Source organism: Mirounga leonina, unplaced genomic scaffold (assembly GCF_011800145.1).
Source record: "Mirounga leonina isolate KUSES-001 unplaced genomic scaffold, KU_Mleo_1.0 Mir_91, whole genome shotgun sequence".
In the NCBI taxonomy this organism is placed as follows: domain Eukaryota; kingdom Metazoa; phylum Chordata; class Mammalia; order Carnivora; family Phocidae; genus Mirounga; species Mirounga leonina.
Genome location: NW_023270839.1, coordinates 21,658,526 through 21,675,810, shown reverse-complemented (window position 1 = coordinate 21,675,810; position 17,285 = coordinate 21,658,526). Strand labels below are relative to the sequence as shown.

At 41.3% G+C, this 17,285-nt stretch overlaps 1 protein-coding gene across 1 annotated transcript; it reads left to right on the top strand.

Annotated features, from left to right (window-relative positions):
- The first annotated feature begins 15,161 nt into the window (after nt 1-15,161).
- LOC118002937 (60S ribosomal protein L12-like) lies at nt 15,162-16,781 on the top strand. Its single transcript, XM_034993546.1, has one exon. It carries the CDS (start codon nt 15,543-15,545, stop codon nt 15,987-15,989), a length of 447 nt encoding a protein of 148 aa, XP_034849437.1. The 5' UTR covers nt 15,162-15,542; the 3' UTR covers nt 15,990-16,781.
- Nucleotides 16,782-17,285: the final 504 nt, after the last annotated feature.

Below are 17,285 nucleotides of genomic sequence, written 5' to 3'. Positions count from 1 at the left end.
GTAAGGACAAAAGATAGTCTTGCTCTTCTCTGGATGCTCTGTGCCTACCACAGAGCCTGAAGAATTTATCTGTAAAATAAAGATCTGCTGAATGAATAATAAGTAGTAGCAAGGCAGATTGGTAATACAGGACTCAGTTGTGGAAAGCTTTGAATACCATTTCATTTGTTCATTTTGTGTACCAGGCAATGTCCTAAGAAATGGGCAGGAATAATACCCAAAGCACTACAAGGCAGGAGAGGACAGAGTTAATGGTATTCCCTCCTGCAAATAAATTCTTTACTCCAGTCCATTCATCTATAAATGCTCAATACAAATCTAACTTCCTCCTCCGTACCGTGGTTCAAGTTGCTCTTGTCTTAGTCTGAGGTTCTATAGCAGTACCCATACATTTATGCATCCAGCTGCATTCTGTTTGTGTTGTTAGGCAATTGTTTATGAAACCTTGGATTCTCTCTCCAGTGAGATCTTCAAGTGATTTGAGATTTGTACCACTCTTTTCTTTTTTTTTTTTTTAAAGATTTTATTTATTTGAGAGAGAGAATGAGAGAGAGAGAGCACATGAGAGGGGGGAGGGTCAGAGGGAGAAGCAGACTCCCCGCTGAGCAGGGAGCCCGATGCGGGACTCGATCCCAGGACTCTAGGATCATGACCTGAACCGAAGGCAGTCGCTTAACCAACTGAGCCACCCAGGCGCCCCTGTACCACTCTTTTCTAATATTTTACAGTTTTTGCTCCCCACCCCAACACTGAGCAAAATGCTAGTTGCTTAATAATTAAATATATCTGTTCTTTCAATCACTAGAGATTTGGTTTGAATTTAGCAGAATGAACTTGAAAAATCTCAGAAAATCTGGTTTGAGTATTACATGTGAGATCTATTAGATATGAGAACTCTATCATAATGAATCCTAGAGCTTTCACACTCTCAAACTTGTCTAGGAATTAATCCAGGATCTGGTCTTGGGGAATGAGTCAGAAACAAGGCCAGGCTACAGAAAGAGGGAAGACCCTATCTGAAAATGGTTTATTCATAGTGAATGAATTCACAGATACATACTTCACTTGTTTCCTCCAGTGCTCTGCTACAACCCATCCAAAAATAGAATAAAATATTTCATTTCTATTTTCCAAGCCACCAAGATCAGGCTGAGGAGAAGGAATCATCCTCGCTGTACCATGATATTTCCTTGATTGGCAAGAGTACAAGCCCTGAGAGAGGAGAGAGAGACAGAGAGAATATCTCATAATCCTTAGGCCTCAAAATGGGAGGACTGACTCCAGAGGAAATTGATCCACTGGGTTCCAAAGTAGCAAAACTGCAGATAAAGGGAAGAAGATACACATTCAGAATCCTCTCAAGCAGATAGGGAAATTTCTTTAGAATAATCACATTGTTCACATTATCCTTGGTACTGAATACTTCATTTGTTCTTAAAATGAGGGTCACTGTTTCCTTCCTACATGCAAAAATGTGTAGGAGTGGCCATGAATGCCTAGGCATTTTTCATAGTTTTCTTTGGGCAACTTCTTTCCCTGTTGTTCTGCTACTCCCAGACCTTCAGACTTTCTGACTTCAAGTAAACTCAATATGCTTCATTACCGTGAAAAAGTGTCTGACCTGCTTTGCTCCCATTGGGCTGAATTCAAGGCAAACATACTACCTCCAGACAGAATTCATCGAGTTTTCCTCTGGCTTTCTTCAGCATGTAACTTGCACCCCGTTTAGCACATGGCTTCATTCTGCCTTGAATGAGCTAGTTGTTTTCCTAACTATCTTCCCTCTATTCCCCTTCTGATTTTAAGAGTTGACATAGTGTGTTATCATTCTTAAGCTTTCATTGTACCTTCCCCAACAGGGGCTACTGGCTTGCTGCTGGATGATCTTGAGCAATCCACTTAGCCTTTCTGAGCCTCAATCGTTTAATCCGTAAAATGGATTAATGTGAAGATTAAGTGACATGCAATTATCATAACTAATTATTATTGCCTATCTCTTAAAGTCGTCATGAGATAATTTATGGAAATTTCTTTTGAAAAGTAGAAAGCTCCGTTGCTGTATAATATAAGGCTCTACTCAATAGTAATAGTTATACTTACAGAGTAGCAGGCATAGTTCTAAGTGCTCGTTTAATCCTCCCACTAACCTTGGCAGGTTAGAATTTTTATTTTAATTTACAGATGAAGGAATTTAGACACATAAAGGTTCAGTAACTTCTCCAAGGTCACAGAGCCAGGATGTGGCAGAGCTAGGATTCAAAACTAGGCCATCTGGCTGGCTGCAAAGTCCCCACTCTGAACCACTGCACTGTGCTATGCTCTAGTCACATGTGGGTTTGCAAACTAGGTTCACTAGTTACTTAATAGTTATGGACCTTAAGCAAAGCTTAAAATTCTAAACCTACTTTTTACCATTTGTAAAATAGATTAAAAAGTAATTCCTACCTCAGAATCATTTACTCAATGACATTTATTGAGCTCCTACTGTTGGCTATATGCTGGGCACACTGCCAGATCATGATGATTAAATTCACATAAAACATTTGGCATATTGCCAGGCTCATATTAAGTGGTCAATGTTAATTACTATTTCGATTAATTATAATAAGCCAATAACTTCTCTGATACCTATTTCCTGTTACTTGGCTAGAGATTGTTTTTGTCACCATATAGCCATTCTCTATTGGTCCCCTAATTCTATTTGAAACATTTTTTGTGGCACTGTTATATAGGATATTGTCTTGCTATCACAGCAAAAACAAAGCAAAACAAAACACAGTGCAAGTATCTCTCAGGGCTAAATAGAGAAAGTGCTTTAAGTGGCTACCTTCTGATACATAGCTAAGGCCAGGCAAGGCATGCAAAATATGCTTAGTATGAAGGAATCTGAGGTATGTTTGGTGAATGTGGAGATATGAAGATGATCAAATATAATGCTTTCAGAAAATGTATGATGAGGTCATCTTAGGGAATGAAATAGCCCCATATTATATCTCCAGTGACATGTTAAGAGCCCAGCAATACTCTTCGGACTCTAGACTGAAATGGATGGCCTGCTGGGTTCTCCTGCATTGTGCTTTGGTGCTCACAGGGTCCATCCTATGCTCGCCTTAGCCACATTCGGTGAGACTCAGCACTATTTGCTAGTTTGCATAAGGGACTTTACCTCCCTAGATTGCTGATAAGCAAACGATATATATGAAGTCACTTTGAAGTACTATACATACACACACGTGTGCAAATAAAGAATTGTATACAAGAGTGTTATAGTCATGTACAGAGAATACTTAATGTAGGAAGCAGATGTGGAAAGTACTATCTTCCCCATTTCTGAAATTGCTCTCAACATCTTTTTTTTCAACATCTTTTTCTTTCCTAATGTGACCAAGCTTGCCTTCCTGTCCCATTTCAGTTCCTAATAATAACGATCGTGATAGCTAATTTGTAGTGAGTGGTGTTGTAAGTGCTTACATGTACAGATCTTCTTCAGCTTATGATGGGGTCACATCTGATACACCACTGTAAGTTGAAAATGTCATAAGTAGAAAATGAATTTTAGATACCTAACCTACCAGACATCATCACTTAGACTTCAATGTGAGAACACTTACATTAGCCTACAGTTGGGCAAAATCATCTAACACAAAGCCTATTTTTATAAAGTGTTGAATATCTCATGGAATTTACTGAATACCATACAGAACGTGACATACAGAAGAATGGTTGTGAGTGTGTGGGTTGTCTACCCTCGTGACTGTGTGGTTGACGGAGCTGGGGCTCCCTGCTGCTGCCTGGAATCACGGGAGAGAATCGTACCACATATTACTATCCTGGGAAAAGATCGAAATTCAAAATTCGAAGTGTGGTTTCTACGGAACGCATCTTGCTTTCATACCATCCACCATCACAATGTTGGAAAATCCTAAGTCCAAACATCCTAAGGGGACCACCTGTATTCATTTAATCATAACAACTCTGTGAGTTATATATTAGGATTAGGCCTATTACATTCAGGAAAGTTGAGATACCGAGGGGGTTCAGTAGCTTCGCAAGGTCCCGCAGCTGGTAAGTGGTAGAGTCGGGCTTCGGACCTGGACGTGTGGCTCAGAGCTCGTGCTCCTTACTGCTAGGGCTCACTTCCTCCCGCTCTGCCACTGTGCCTGCCACTGTCTTAGACGCCTGTTTCCCAAGCCGGAATTCTTCAGGCAGCAGTTTTTCTCTTTACCATTTACAATCAGGCCCGTGAAACCGGAGTTTTGTTTTTTTTCCCCCTAAAATCAACTCTAATATAACATTTGTTATGGTGAATTCAGAATCTTATCAACTGGTAATTATTAATGCTATAAACTTTTATTTTTACTCATTATCTGGGGAAAAGGAGCATTTAGCAAAAACTCTGTATAATATTAACTAAAGACTGGCTAGCTCACAACCACAAATACATCTACTCAAGAAATGAGGTCAAAACCTCAGCTATTTTTCCTCCGATGATTACGTAATGTATGATAACGTTCCGGCTGCTACTTTGCTCAAAGGTTAGGCACAAAGTCGGCAGAACCAGCTTTATTAATGGCATTGGGATTAAACAGGGAGAAGCATTGTTTTGAAATGCATGCAAAGTATCTTTCTGAGATAGCAGAATGAAGTGGTGAAAAACCAGGACTTCAAAGAAACCTTGAGATTAAGTAGTGAGGCCTGGAGAGGTTAAGTGACGTGTCCAAGTAGTTAGTTATGCAAGTGGTGAACAGTTGAGCCGGGGCTAGAAGTCAGGTCTCCAGGTCAGCCTGCATTTCCTCAGCACTGCACTTCCAACTAGAACTACCTCTGACAGTGTGTTGTGTTGTATGTCACACACACACAACAACATGGAAGACTTCTCACAGTCAAGAAACCCTTCGTAAAAAAAAGAAAAAAAGAAACCCTTCGTGAGTTGCCCTAACGAGGACTCTACACTCAAGAATCACAAATTCCTTGTATACTTAAATAAATAGATTTTGTATGTCACATCAGCTTCATCTGAAAGCAGCTGAGGGTTTGGTTGCTGTGGCTTAGAACTTGAAGGACAGACAAACCTACTTCCTGTTTGTGAGAAAACAATAGAAGCAATCATATAAAATGTGTGTGAGTGCTTCACTAACACCCTCAAGTGCAACTGTAGGGTAAGAAGCCCCAAGTTCTAGAAGTGGAACTTCTTTCCATAAAACTGATCTCTACATTAAACTAAGTTATTATCTTTTTGATGTAGTCTGGGTACTTCTTTTCAACATCAAAGGAACCACAGAGTTGAGGAAATGTTTACTTCAAAAGCAGTTTTCTTTTTTTTTTTTTTAAAGATTTTATTTTATTTTTTTACTTATTTGAGAGAGAGAATGAGATAGAGAGAGCATGAGATGGGGGAGGGTCAGAAGGAGAAGCAGACTCCCTGCTGAGCAGGGAGCCCGATGTGGGACTCAATCCCGGGACTCCAGGATCATGACCTGAGCCGAAGCCAGTTGCTTAACCAACTGAGCCACCCAGGCGCCCCAAAAGCAGTTTTCTTAAGAAACAATTCTTTCCTTCCTTTGGCTTATATTAGAAGATATCCAGATAACTGAAGTTTATTCCTTTAATCACCAGAAGTTTTTTATTTTTTTATTTTTACTGATTTTTAAGATTTTATTTATTTATTTGAGAGAGCATGAAAGCGAGAGAGATCACAGAGCTCCAGAGAGGGAGAAGCAGACTCGCTGCCAAGAGGAGAGCCCGATGTGGGGTTTGATCCCAGGACCCTGGGATCATGACCTGAGCCGAAGGCAGACACTTAACCGACTGAACCACCCAGGCATCCCAAAAGTTTTTTTTAATATACGAATTTGTCCCATTCTTATGGCTGCCTTTCTAAAAGTGAAATGCTTTCACTTTCTTGAACAGAATATCCTGAAACACAATTCAACCTTTTTACAAAAGTTGATCATTATACTGAAATTCACAACAACGGTGATGGTTGAACTTGATGACCTCTACAGTTTCTTTCAACTCAAGTTACTAAGTATAAGACATATTAATGAAGCTATGTTCCCAAATAACCAAAGACTTCTTGTTTTCAACCTAAGATTTTATGTCAGGGTGTAATAGTTGCAACCTTACTTCTAGATCAGAGATAAGCAACAGCTGTTCACACAAAAGCATTCAGGATTGCACATACAAATCACTCAGGGAGGTTGTTAAAAGGAAGATTGATTCAGGCCTGAGATTCTACATTTCTTTTTTTTGTTTTGTTTTAAGATTTGTTTATTTGAGAGAGAGAGGGCGGGGTGCGAGGGAGGAGGGACAGAGGGAGACGAGCAGACTCTCCACTGATCTCAGGGCCCAATCTCACAACCCTGAGATCATGACCTGAGCTGAAATCAAGAGTCGGACGCGGGGTGTCTAGGTGGCTCAGTTGGTTAAGTGTCTGCCTTCGGCTCAGGTCATGATGCCAGAGTCCTGGGATCGAGCCCCAGATGGGGCTCCCTGTTCAGCCAGGAGCCTTCTCCCTCTCCCTCTGCCTCTTCCCCTGCTTGTGCTTGCTCTCTCTCTCTGTGTGTCAAATAAATAAGATCTTTAAAAGAAAAAGAAGAGTCGGACGCTTAACCACCTGAGCCATCCAGGCGCCCTAGACATTCTACATTTCTAACAACCTCTCATGTGATACCGATGCTTCTGGTCCATAGAGAAGCAAATACTCAGGGAACCCCACATAGCAAACTTTGTAGTCTGGCTCTTGACAGGGCTTTATGAGGTCAGGGAGCTCCTGGGACAGGGCAAAGCTTTCCTCTAGCGCTGCAAAGAACTTTGAATAGATATGGATTATTCACAAAGTACAGTCAAAGCTTTATAGTAGAAGGAGGAGCTAAAATGAACATTTTTATTAGGTAATTAATCCCACAAACATTTATTAAGCGGCAATCAGTGTGCTGGGTATAAGGGCTATAGAGCTTGCCCTCCAGAGGTCTGAGTCTGGTGGAAGAGACAGATCTGTCTGTAAACAAGCTGTTAGAGCCATGTGGTAAGCACTGTAAAGGAGGCGGGATCGCGGTGAGCCGCGCGCAGGGAGGAACCACTTCTCTCTGCCCGCGCAGGCTAGAGGAGCTGCGGGACCTAGCAATGAGGAAGACCATGACACATTACTACATGGTCTAACCAGAGCCAGCGAGGAATCGGTCCTAGATGTTAACTGGCTGTGTATGAAAATTTGGGATTACTGGATTTTCCCAGCCATAAATTGGCTGCCACATCAGAAATTTGGTTGCCACAGAGCTGGGCCAGAAACGCACAAGTGTCTCTACGTTGCAGATGCACTCTCTTGGGAATGCAGGTGGCTACGCATGAAATCTGTCCCCTGAGCCTTCATTGCTGTCACATGAACATAACTTTCTAGAAAAGGCCATGCATTGGCTGTCATATTCTGTCATTTCTAAATCAGGCCTTCATAAAAAATTCATGCTTCGGACAGCACTCTATTTCCATCTTACAGCTGAATACCTGTGGCTCAGGCCTTGCAAGTCTGTCCGAATACAGGTTTCCCCCGCCATCTGGGGAAGCACAGCGTCCCCGTGAAACATTTTCAAAAAGCGAAATGGTGTAAAGCAAAGAAGCAATTACCTTTTCCTAAATGGGAAAATCCTTTTCAGATTTCTTTCTGTTAATGAAAACAGGTACTAATGTAGTAGATCTTTTGTGAAAGCAAAGTGGTATCATGCAAACCTTGGGATAGTGGGGGAAGCCTGTATATAGTTGGGCTTTTAAATTCTGAACAGCACGGTTGAAACAGAAATTTAGGGTTCCGAAGCAAAAGTTCAAAATTTGTTCCTACTTTGACCCTACACCTGCAAATTCTGAATTTTCTACCTCGGCAGACCTTTCTTTAGTGAGGAAAACATGACTGTGGGGCACGTTTTGCCACTTAATGGTCTTGAGGGGTGTGGATGAGTGTTTTCTGCTGGGAATGTTGCCCAAGCCCAGTAGGACTACTGCAGCCGGGTACAGAAAATTGGCAAACATGAGTTCTCTTTTTCCCAGGGCCCAAGTGGAAAAGTGCCTTTTGCTGGGGGCCATAATTCTGGAAAATTCTTTATCAGCCACAAGTGAGACAGATAGGAGTGAAATAACAAGTACAGACCTGATAGAGACGAGCAAAGTGCACGACAGACAGAAGTGCCTTCCCACACTAATCTCCCCGTCCTGCCAGATCCCTGCGGTTACACATGAGAGGAGCCAGGTGGCTGTGGGAGGTTTTCTCCCAGAACAGTGTCTACAGTTTCTTTGGGGCAGAGCCACAAGGGAAAACATTTGTGACAATAAGACAGTTCTTTCTGAGTATACACAGAACCCTTTGCTTCTTAAAAAAAAAAAAAAATTGGCATTTGTTTTTTTTTTCTGATTATAAAGTAATAATGGCTTATAAAGAAAACTGCACAAGTTGCAGAGAAGTATTAAGAAGAATATAAAGAATACCCATTATATCTCTGTCCAAAGATGGCTACCATTTAGTGAGTTTCTTTCCAGGATTTCATATGCATAGATATTCAACATGGTTAAGAGAATACTATATGGACAATCTCATATTCTATTCTTTTTCTCTTAATGTTATGTCATAAGAATTGTCCTAGGTTATTAAAACTCTTTGTAGGGGCACTTGGGTGGCTCAGTTGGTTAAGCGTCTGCCTTCGGCTCAGGTCATGATCTCAGGGTCCTGGGATTGAGCCCCATGACAAGCTCCCTGCTCAATGGGGAGCCTACTTCTCCCTCTGACCCTCCTCCCTGCTTGTGCCCCCTCTCTCTCTGTCTCAAATAAATAAAATCTTAAAAAAAAAACAACTCTTTGTAAACATTCTTCTTAGTGGCTGCATCTTTCATCCTATGATGAAATTTATGTATTCTAAGCCCTAAATGTATTCATCATTTAAGAATATTCATTAAGAAAAATGTGCTTAATCACTTAAGAGCCAAATGCTGTGTAGCAATTTCTTTTTTTTTTTTTTAAGATTTTATTTATTTATTATAGGACAGAGAGAGACACAGCGAGAGAGGGAACACAAGCAGGGGGAGTGGGAGAAGCGGGCTTCCTGCTGGGGCTTGATCCCAGGACCCTGGGATCATGACCTGAGCCGAAGGCAGACGCTCAACGACTGAGCCACCCAGGCACCCTGTGTTGCAATTTCTTTAATCATTCTCTAGTTGTTAATCATTCAATCTGTTTCTTATTTCATAGTGTTTTCATTTGTTTTTGTTTTGGGTTTTGTTTTGTTTTGAGAATACAGGCCAGAAATGAAAATAGGGAGTCAGACTGAAGAAGAGGGTTGAAAAATACTGGGAGAGGAATTTGGGCTGAAAGCATGAGATAAGGGGGAGGGTCCAGTGACAGCTGTCTTCCCCCCACTGAAGCATCCAAAGCATATTTTCTGCAAAACCAGGAACTCTTGGTGGGCAAAGGAATCTTCATGGCTCCGACGCTATGTAACATAGTGATGGTGATTCATTAACATCATTTCTGGAATTGGCCAATATGCATTCCTCCCTCTTAGGCGCCAGCATGCTGTGGCCACCCTTGGCCAGTGCTGCCAGTGTTACTGGCTGTTGGGTTAGGAAAGGGAAATGCCAACTGAGGGGGAAAGGTAAGGCATAGTTTTTTTCAGCAGGGTGAGTGCAGCTATTTAAGCCCCTGCTAAAAGTCTGAAGGTTGGACTCAAGTAGGGATGAATAAGTAGCCTATTGCCAGGACAATCCCAACAGGATAGAGCCTTCTGGAGCATCTTCCCCTTCCCGATGTTTTCCCTTCCTTGACTGCAGAGCAGGAGGCATCAGCTACGCTTGCGCTCAAACACCTTCTCTTGCCTCCTTAGAGTTATCAAGAAAGCATTGAAGCCATTTCTGCACTTGTTTAGAGGACTCTTCCTATGCTCTGGCTGACCTACAGATGTGCAATTTGTCAAAGACTCATTACCACACAATCTTTATAGGTACAGTGTTATCCTAAGAAGGGCAATTAACTGATAAATAGCTCCCAGAAGAAATACTCAGAGATATCCTGAAGCATAAATGGCAGCATGTGATACCTGAACCTTGCAGGAGAGTATCTAATATTGGAAGTAGTTGTATAACCTGTGTCGTGGAATAGATACTCCCTGAGAATTGTGAGAAAGCCAAGAGGTATGGAAGTTAAGGGCACAGCCTTCAAAGTCTGAGAGGCCTGGGCTTGAATTTGGCTCTGTCAGAAACTGGACAGTTGTTTGACAGACTTTGGCTCAGTTTTTTCACCTACATGAGATTATTACTTAAGAATACCTCCTCGTAGATGAGTCAATGAGATAACATAGATGAAGCTCTTATCTGGCACATGGTAAGCACTCAGTAAATAGTAGCTATGATGGTTAAGTAGAGTGAAAGTGATTATAAAATTAATTAAAGTCAACAAATCTTAATTGAGCACAATTAGGGGCATAGCAGTATGAGAGACCCCCCCCCCATATACATATACTTTATCTTCTATGTAAACTGAGTTTCTCTATACGGGTTTATTTATATTACAGTAACTTTACCTTTTTCAAAACAGTAGATCTGTTGCATTATCTACTAACTTCTAAGCAAATCTCAAATGCTCCTCCAAAGGATAGTAATATTGGTGATAATGTCTCTTTCAAGCCCACTGTTTAATTTTTTAGGAGTGAGCTGTATTTACTGCTTATTTATCTACTCTAAAAATGAAATTTCCTCTCATTTAGCTGTAAGGTTATCTTTTATAATTTTTTAAAAGATAAAAGGGTGTTTTTAACCCCAATCTTATACAATTTATTTATTTATTTGTTTGTTTGTTTGCTTATTTTTAAGACTTTATTTGTCAGAGAGAGAGAGGGAGAGAGCACAAGCAGGGGGTGGGGCAGAGGCAGAGGGAGAAGCAGGCTCCCCATTGAGCAAGGAGCCTGAGGCAGGGCTCGATCCCAGGACCCTGGGATCATGACCTGAGCAGAAGGCAGATGCTTAACTGAATGAGCCACCCAGGTGTCCCTCATACAATGTATTTAAAGAAGTATTTCTCTTTGTATTTGTAAGCAACTATTAATTTTGCCTCATCTGAAGGAAGGATGTTAGTTCCTGTAAATGGGCATCAGTTCCTCCCTAAATAAAGGTATTTCAGTTTTGACTTGTTCTAAGATAGGTGTTCCAAAGGTGTACAAATGGCCAATAAGCACATAAAAAGATTATCAACATCATTAGTTATTAGGAAAATACAAATTAAGCCCACAATGAGATACTACATCACACCCACTAGGATGCACATAATCAAAAAGGTGGACACATAAGTGTTGGTGAGGAGAAACTGGAACCCTTGCTATATTGCTGCTAGGAATGCAAAACTGGTGCAGCTGCTTCGGAAAATGGTTTGCCAGTTCCTCAGAATGTTAAACATGGAGTTATCATATGTTGCAGCAATATCCACAAGACATGAAAACCTACATCTATATGAAAATTTGTACATGAATAACAGTATTATTCATAATAGCCAAAACAATACAAATGTCCATCAACTGATGAATAGATAAACAAAATGTGGTATATCTATATGAGGGAATATGCCTTGGCCTTAAAAAAGAATGAAGTACTGATACATGCTACAATGGATGAAACTTAAAAATATTCTAGGCAAAAGAAGCCAGACACAAAAGACCACATATTGTATGGTTCCACGTATATCAAATGCCCAGAATAGGCAAATCAACAGATTAAAAAGTAGATTAGTGTTTGCCAGGGGTTGGGAGGGGGAAGAAGGAGAAGTGTTTGCTAATGCGGACAGGATTTCTTGTTGGCACAATGAAAATGTACTGGAGTTAGCAGTGATAGATGCACAACTCTGGGAATATATGAAAAACCACTGACCTTGTACTCTTTAAAAGAGTGAACTTTATGCTCTGTGAATTATATCTCAACAAAGCTGTTATTTTTTTTTTTTTTAAGACTGCAGTGAAGGGCACCTGGGTAGCTCAGTCGGTTAAGTGTCTGCCTTCAGCTCAGGTCATGATCCCAGGGTCCTGGGATTGAGCCCCGCATCGGGCCCCCTGCTTAGCGGGGAGCCTGCTTCTCCCACTCCTCCTCCCTATCCCTCCTGCTCGTGTTCTCTCTCTCTCTCTCTCCCCCAAATAAATAGATAAATAAATAAGAGACTGGGGTGAGACTGGAACAGATGCAGTTGTTTTTCCATTAATAAAAGTTACCTGCCATATACTCATGGTATCAAGACATGACCAGATAGCGATGACCTTTGCCTTTTAGTTTAAGTTTAGTTAGGACCTAAAAGTGAATAGTGTTTACTTCTTTTAAGTTCCAGAAGGCTATCAGAAGATGGAAGTAAAAGAAATAAGAAGATTCTTTTGGAGCAGACTGGATGTTTCTTCTTCAATATTCTTAAAGCCAGATGGGTTTGAGTGTTGACTTAAGCTGAGATTATTTTAAATACTTGGGAAAAAGCTGGATTTAACTTAGTAGGTGCTATTGTTTTGCAATTGTTGTCTGTAAAAGAATCTATTTCTGAGACATGCTGACAAGTAATGACCCAAATGTTGACAATAAAAGTCCTAAAAGGGTCTGTAAGAGGACTGTGCAGAAGCTACCTTCATTAGATTTTGCAATTCAGTGGATATGGAGGACTAAATTAGGGGGAGGAGGCAAAGATGTCTAGAGAGTTTCAAGCCTAAATGATTAGAAAAGGACAGAACTCTTTATAGGAGGAAGGGCTGGTGTGAGTTCCACTGGAGGCAGACTGAGTTTGAGGTGCTGAGAAAATCCCAGGGTAGTAACAGCATTTTTAGAGCTGGAAGCAACCACAGAGATTATCTAGTAACCAGTGCCTTTAATTTCAGATGAGAAATCCCAGGCTAAGTGAAGAGGAGCGACTTGCCCCATGTATAGCGGCAAATTGGTATCAGAGCTCCTAGGCTAACATTCTGACCTGCAGGTACTTGACAATGTAGGTCAGGTACCCAGGACAGAAAGTGGTGCTAGAACTCCTGGAAATCATCTGAATCGTGGGGAGATTAAAGTTATGTGAGAGGATTTCCAGAGACATAAAGATGTTGAAATTAAAGACTGCAAGATAGACAGCAAAGACAGAGGTCCGGTTATTCAACTCCGGGCTCCCAGAGCAGCACCTCCTTCACTGAGATTGATCAAGGACCTGTGTTGTGACAGGCACTGTGCTCAGGATACAGTGGCAGATGAAACAGGCTCCCTGCCCTTTTGGAGCCAATAGCCCAGCAAGAAACAAACAGAGAAGTAGGCAATTCCAGAGCAGTATGATAGGTACTGAGCATTAGGAGAACACAGTATTGTGGGAGCAAGCCAGTCCCATAGAATTTCAGGTCCAGAAACCAGATTTCATCCGTTTACCCAGAATTGACTAGGCAGGCAGGAAAAGGAGAACATTAAGAAGGGGAAGATACTTAGAGAGCAGGGACTGAGCTTCACCTACCAAACTCACCAGACTCTGAAGGATAAGCTAGAATACTGATGTAGAAGTCTACAATGTGGGCTCCCCCTCTCCAGCTCTATCTTTCACTTGTGCTCAGCCTGAAGTGTGAAACCTTTCCCCATGTAGCTTTCCAGAAATGACAAGGTTGCTTAGTGAACTAAGCAGCCGGGGGAGGTGAATATTCTAGAAGGATATTCCATCAAAACCCATGAAATTATTCTTGTCCTCAATAGGTATCACATTTTCAGGGACCAAAATATTCTGATTCCATCCTTAGCTAGAGCTGGATGACTACAGTCTGACAAACTGTGCACTCTGGCTTCCTTTTTAAAAACTCTATTTTGGCAATCATACCTCTGTAAATGCAGTCTTTTAAATATTTATTTGCTTAACAGGCAATTCATTCAAGTGTTCAAAATTGAAAAGTACAATAGGGTATGCAGCAAAAAATCTCCCTTTTGCCCCTGTCCTACAGTCACCCAGGTCCTTGCCCCAGGCACAACTTCTGTTATCACTGTCTTGTATATCCTTCCAGAGACAATTTATTAATGCAATCCAAATCCTACCTTTTTTTTTTTAACTTAAAAAAAAAGTGGGGTTTGTTTTGGGGGGAGTACCTGGGTGTTTCAGTTGCTTGAGCATCTGGCTCTTTATTTTGGCTCAGGTCATGATCTCAGGGTCATGAGATGGAGACCTGTTCCACACTAGGCATGGAGCCTGCTTAAGATTCTCTCTCTCCCTCTCCCCCCCCACCCCTCCCCTCTCTAAAAAAAGTTTTTTAAGTAATCTCTATATCTAGTTTGGGGCTCAAACTCACAACCCCAAGATCAAGAGTCTCATCTCTACTGACTGAGGCAGACAGGCATCCCCAAATAATACTTTTTAAAAATTGCATCTTTATTTAATTACATTCTAGTCATGAGAATATACTGTAGTCACTCTGTTTGAACATCTTTTTCTGATTTAATTTGAGAGATATCCTGTCCCCTAAACTATAAGTACAAATGTCTCTTAGAATGGGTGACTTCTGAAAATAGCTGATTTCATCCCATGTGTGTGTTACTAGTTTCACAGAGTATCTGTATCTCTTCTTTTTTTTTTTTTAAGATTTTATTTTATTTATTTGTCAGAGAGAGAGAGAGAGAACGCACAAGCAGGGCGAGCAGCAGGCAGAGGGAGAAGCAGGCTCCCCGGTGAGCAAGGACTGGATCCCAGGACCCCGGGATCATGACCCGAGCCTAAGGCAGATGCTCAACCAACTGAGCCACCCAGGCGTCCCGAGTATCTGTATCTCTTAAGTTCTAGGAACACATTACTATTGCTTCCTGTGCAGAGATTCTGATGTCAACCATGACAATGAAATAACGAATTCTTACAATAGGCTCTTTTGTTGTTCATTGGTGTTGACCCAAAGACTTTACTAGCTTTTTGGGTTTTTTAATCTCAGGACACATTTCACAAACTCTGTACTTTGTCGGGTGGAACCAGGTAGAGTTGAGCATGTCCCCAAAGCAACAGTGATGAGGGAGAAATCAGAAAGCGGAATAATTTGCCATGCTTCTGATGAATTTTCTATTCCTTGTGCTTTTACCCCCACATGACCCTAAATTATGCCCCTAGATTAACCTACAAAAGTATACTACTATTAGACATGAATAGTAGTGAATAATAATGGTTATGCATAACCATTAATTATGAGACCACCAAGATGCTAAAATTATTGGTTTGATCAAAGTTATTGGTGTTACACTAACCTATTGCCAGTGAGGGAGAACAAGGCAAGAGTCACAGTCTATTCCTCTTCTTCTGAAAAAAAGCAGCACAAACACCAAGGAGTTGCCAGGTATTACTGTCGACACTTTGCAGAGTTGGACAGACAGTATAAGACAAACCAGAGAAGGCTTGTGCTTCCAACTGATGAAGTCAATCTAAAAATTGTTACAGAATTTTTTTCAAGAACAATACATATAGCTTTTGGCTTTCGACTTGGAGGAAGCAAAGGTGCAACTGTCTTCGGTCGTCCCGAATCCGGGTTCATCCGACACCAGCCACCTCGGCCATGCCGCCTAAGTTCGACCCCAGCGAGATCAAAGTCGTGTACCTGAGGTGCACCACTGGCGAAGTCGGTGCCACGTCTGCCCTGGCCCCGAAGATCGGCCCGCTGGGTCTGTCTCCAAAAAAGGTTGGTGATGACATCGCCACGGCAACCGGTGATTGGAAGGGTCTCAGGATTACGGTGAAACTGACCATTCAGAACAGACAGGCCGAGATTGAAGTGGTACCTTCTGCCTCTGCCCTGATTATCAAAGCCCTCAAGGAACGACCAAGAGACAGAAAGAAGCAGAAAAACATTAAGCACAGCGGAAATATTACTTTTGATGATATTGTCAATATTGCCCGACAGATGCGACACCGATCTTTAGCCAGAGAACTCTCTCGAACCATTAAAGAGATCCTGGGGACTACCCAGTCAGCGGCTGTAATGTTGATAGCCTGGCGACTGTAATGTTGCTGGTCACCACCCTCATACATCATAGATGACATCAACCGTGGCGTGGTGGAATGCCCAGCTAGTTAACTACAGAGGAAAATATTTCAATAAAGGATCATTTGACAACCAAAAAAAAAAAAAATACATATATCCATACACAAGAAAGAAAAAGGGATTGAGGAAAGTGCTTTGATTTGCTTTTATAGCAGTAGGACTGGTTTGGGTGGCTCTATCCACCCTGCCTTCCAGAAGATAAGGGTATGTTCTATGGCTATAATATGAGCCTTTCTTTATGTAAAATTTAATGACACCCTGGCCTCATTATTTCCAGGCACTTCCAATTCTTATATCTGGAAAATTAAAAGTGTCTTTAATGAATGATATGAGGGTGTCCTCAGATCTCAGACAGACATGGTACAGAATAATGTCAATACCATTTGTTAGGTGTACTTACTGTATTCTTAAATTCCTTTATTGAGGAGGAGTAGACCACCCTAAGTACATTAGAAAATTAGACCTTAGAGGTGGCTGCATTTAATTCTTGGGAGAGGTACTTTATAAATTCTGAGAAATGTTAGCCAAAGCCTTCACTAAACCCAGATGCCTTCATTAGAAAGGAGGAGGAATTTGATTCCAGGTCACAAAGCAAGTTAGTAGCAGAGCTAAGATATGGACCTAGACTTACTCCTTTCACCCTATTGTCACATTTGGAGGCCTCCTTATTGTTAGAACTGGTAAAATATTACCTCATATTCATATAGCTCCTAGTGCCACACCACATTCCGCATGTACAGTCTCTCCTTTTGGCCCCCCGACGACCCTGTGTGCTAGGGACAATAAATGCAAGTGTTCTCTCTTTGAGGATAAGAAGGTTGCAACTCAAGAAGACACATAGTAGTCTATAATAGAGTCAAGACTAACACCCGGTTCTCCCAATTCCCTCTCCAGGGCTCTTTCTACCATGCCATCCTGCTTGTCTGGTGCCTTCTATCAGTGAACTTTGGAAAACAAGTTTGAGACACCAGAATTAAAACGTCAGCTCATTAAAAATAAATAATTACATATTTTGTAGGTACAAAATGAAATATTCAAATCTCTCTGCTCCCTTTCCTCCGAGGTATTTAAACGTTAAACTGAGTTCTCTAGTTTTGCACTGTTCGGCTACTACTTTTCTAACAAATGTACCCTAATCAAATTGAAATAAAATTTTAAATACATGACAGGGCAGGGAAGACGAGTCTGTAGTCGTCCCTTATTCCTGGCCCACTTCTGTCTCTATTGCCATGATTGAGTTTCTCAAGCCAGGACACA

What these genes read in the sequence shown, in the direction of transcription:
- LOC118002937 (XM_034993546.1), top strand. Translation starts at nt 15,543, where the DNA reads ATGCCGCCTAAGTTCGACCCCAGCGAGATCAAAGTCGTGTACCTGAGG.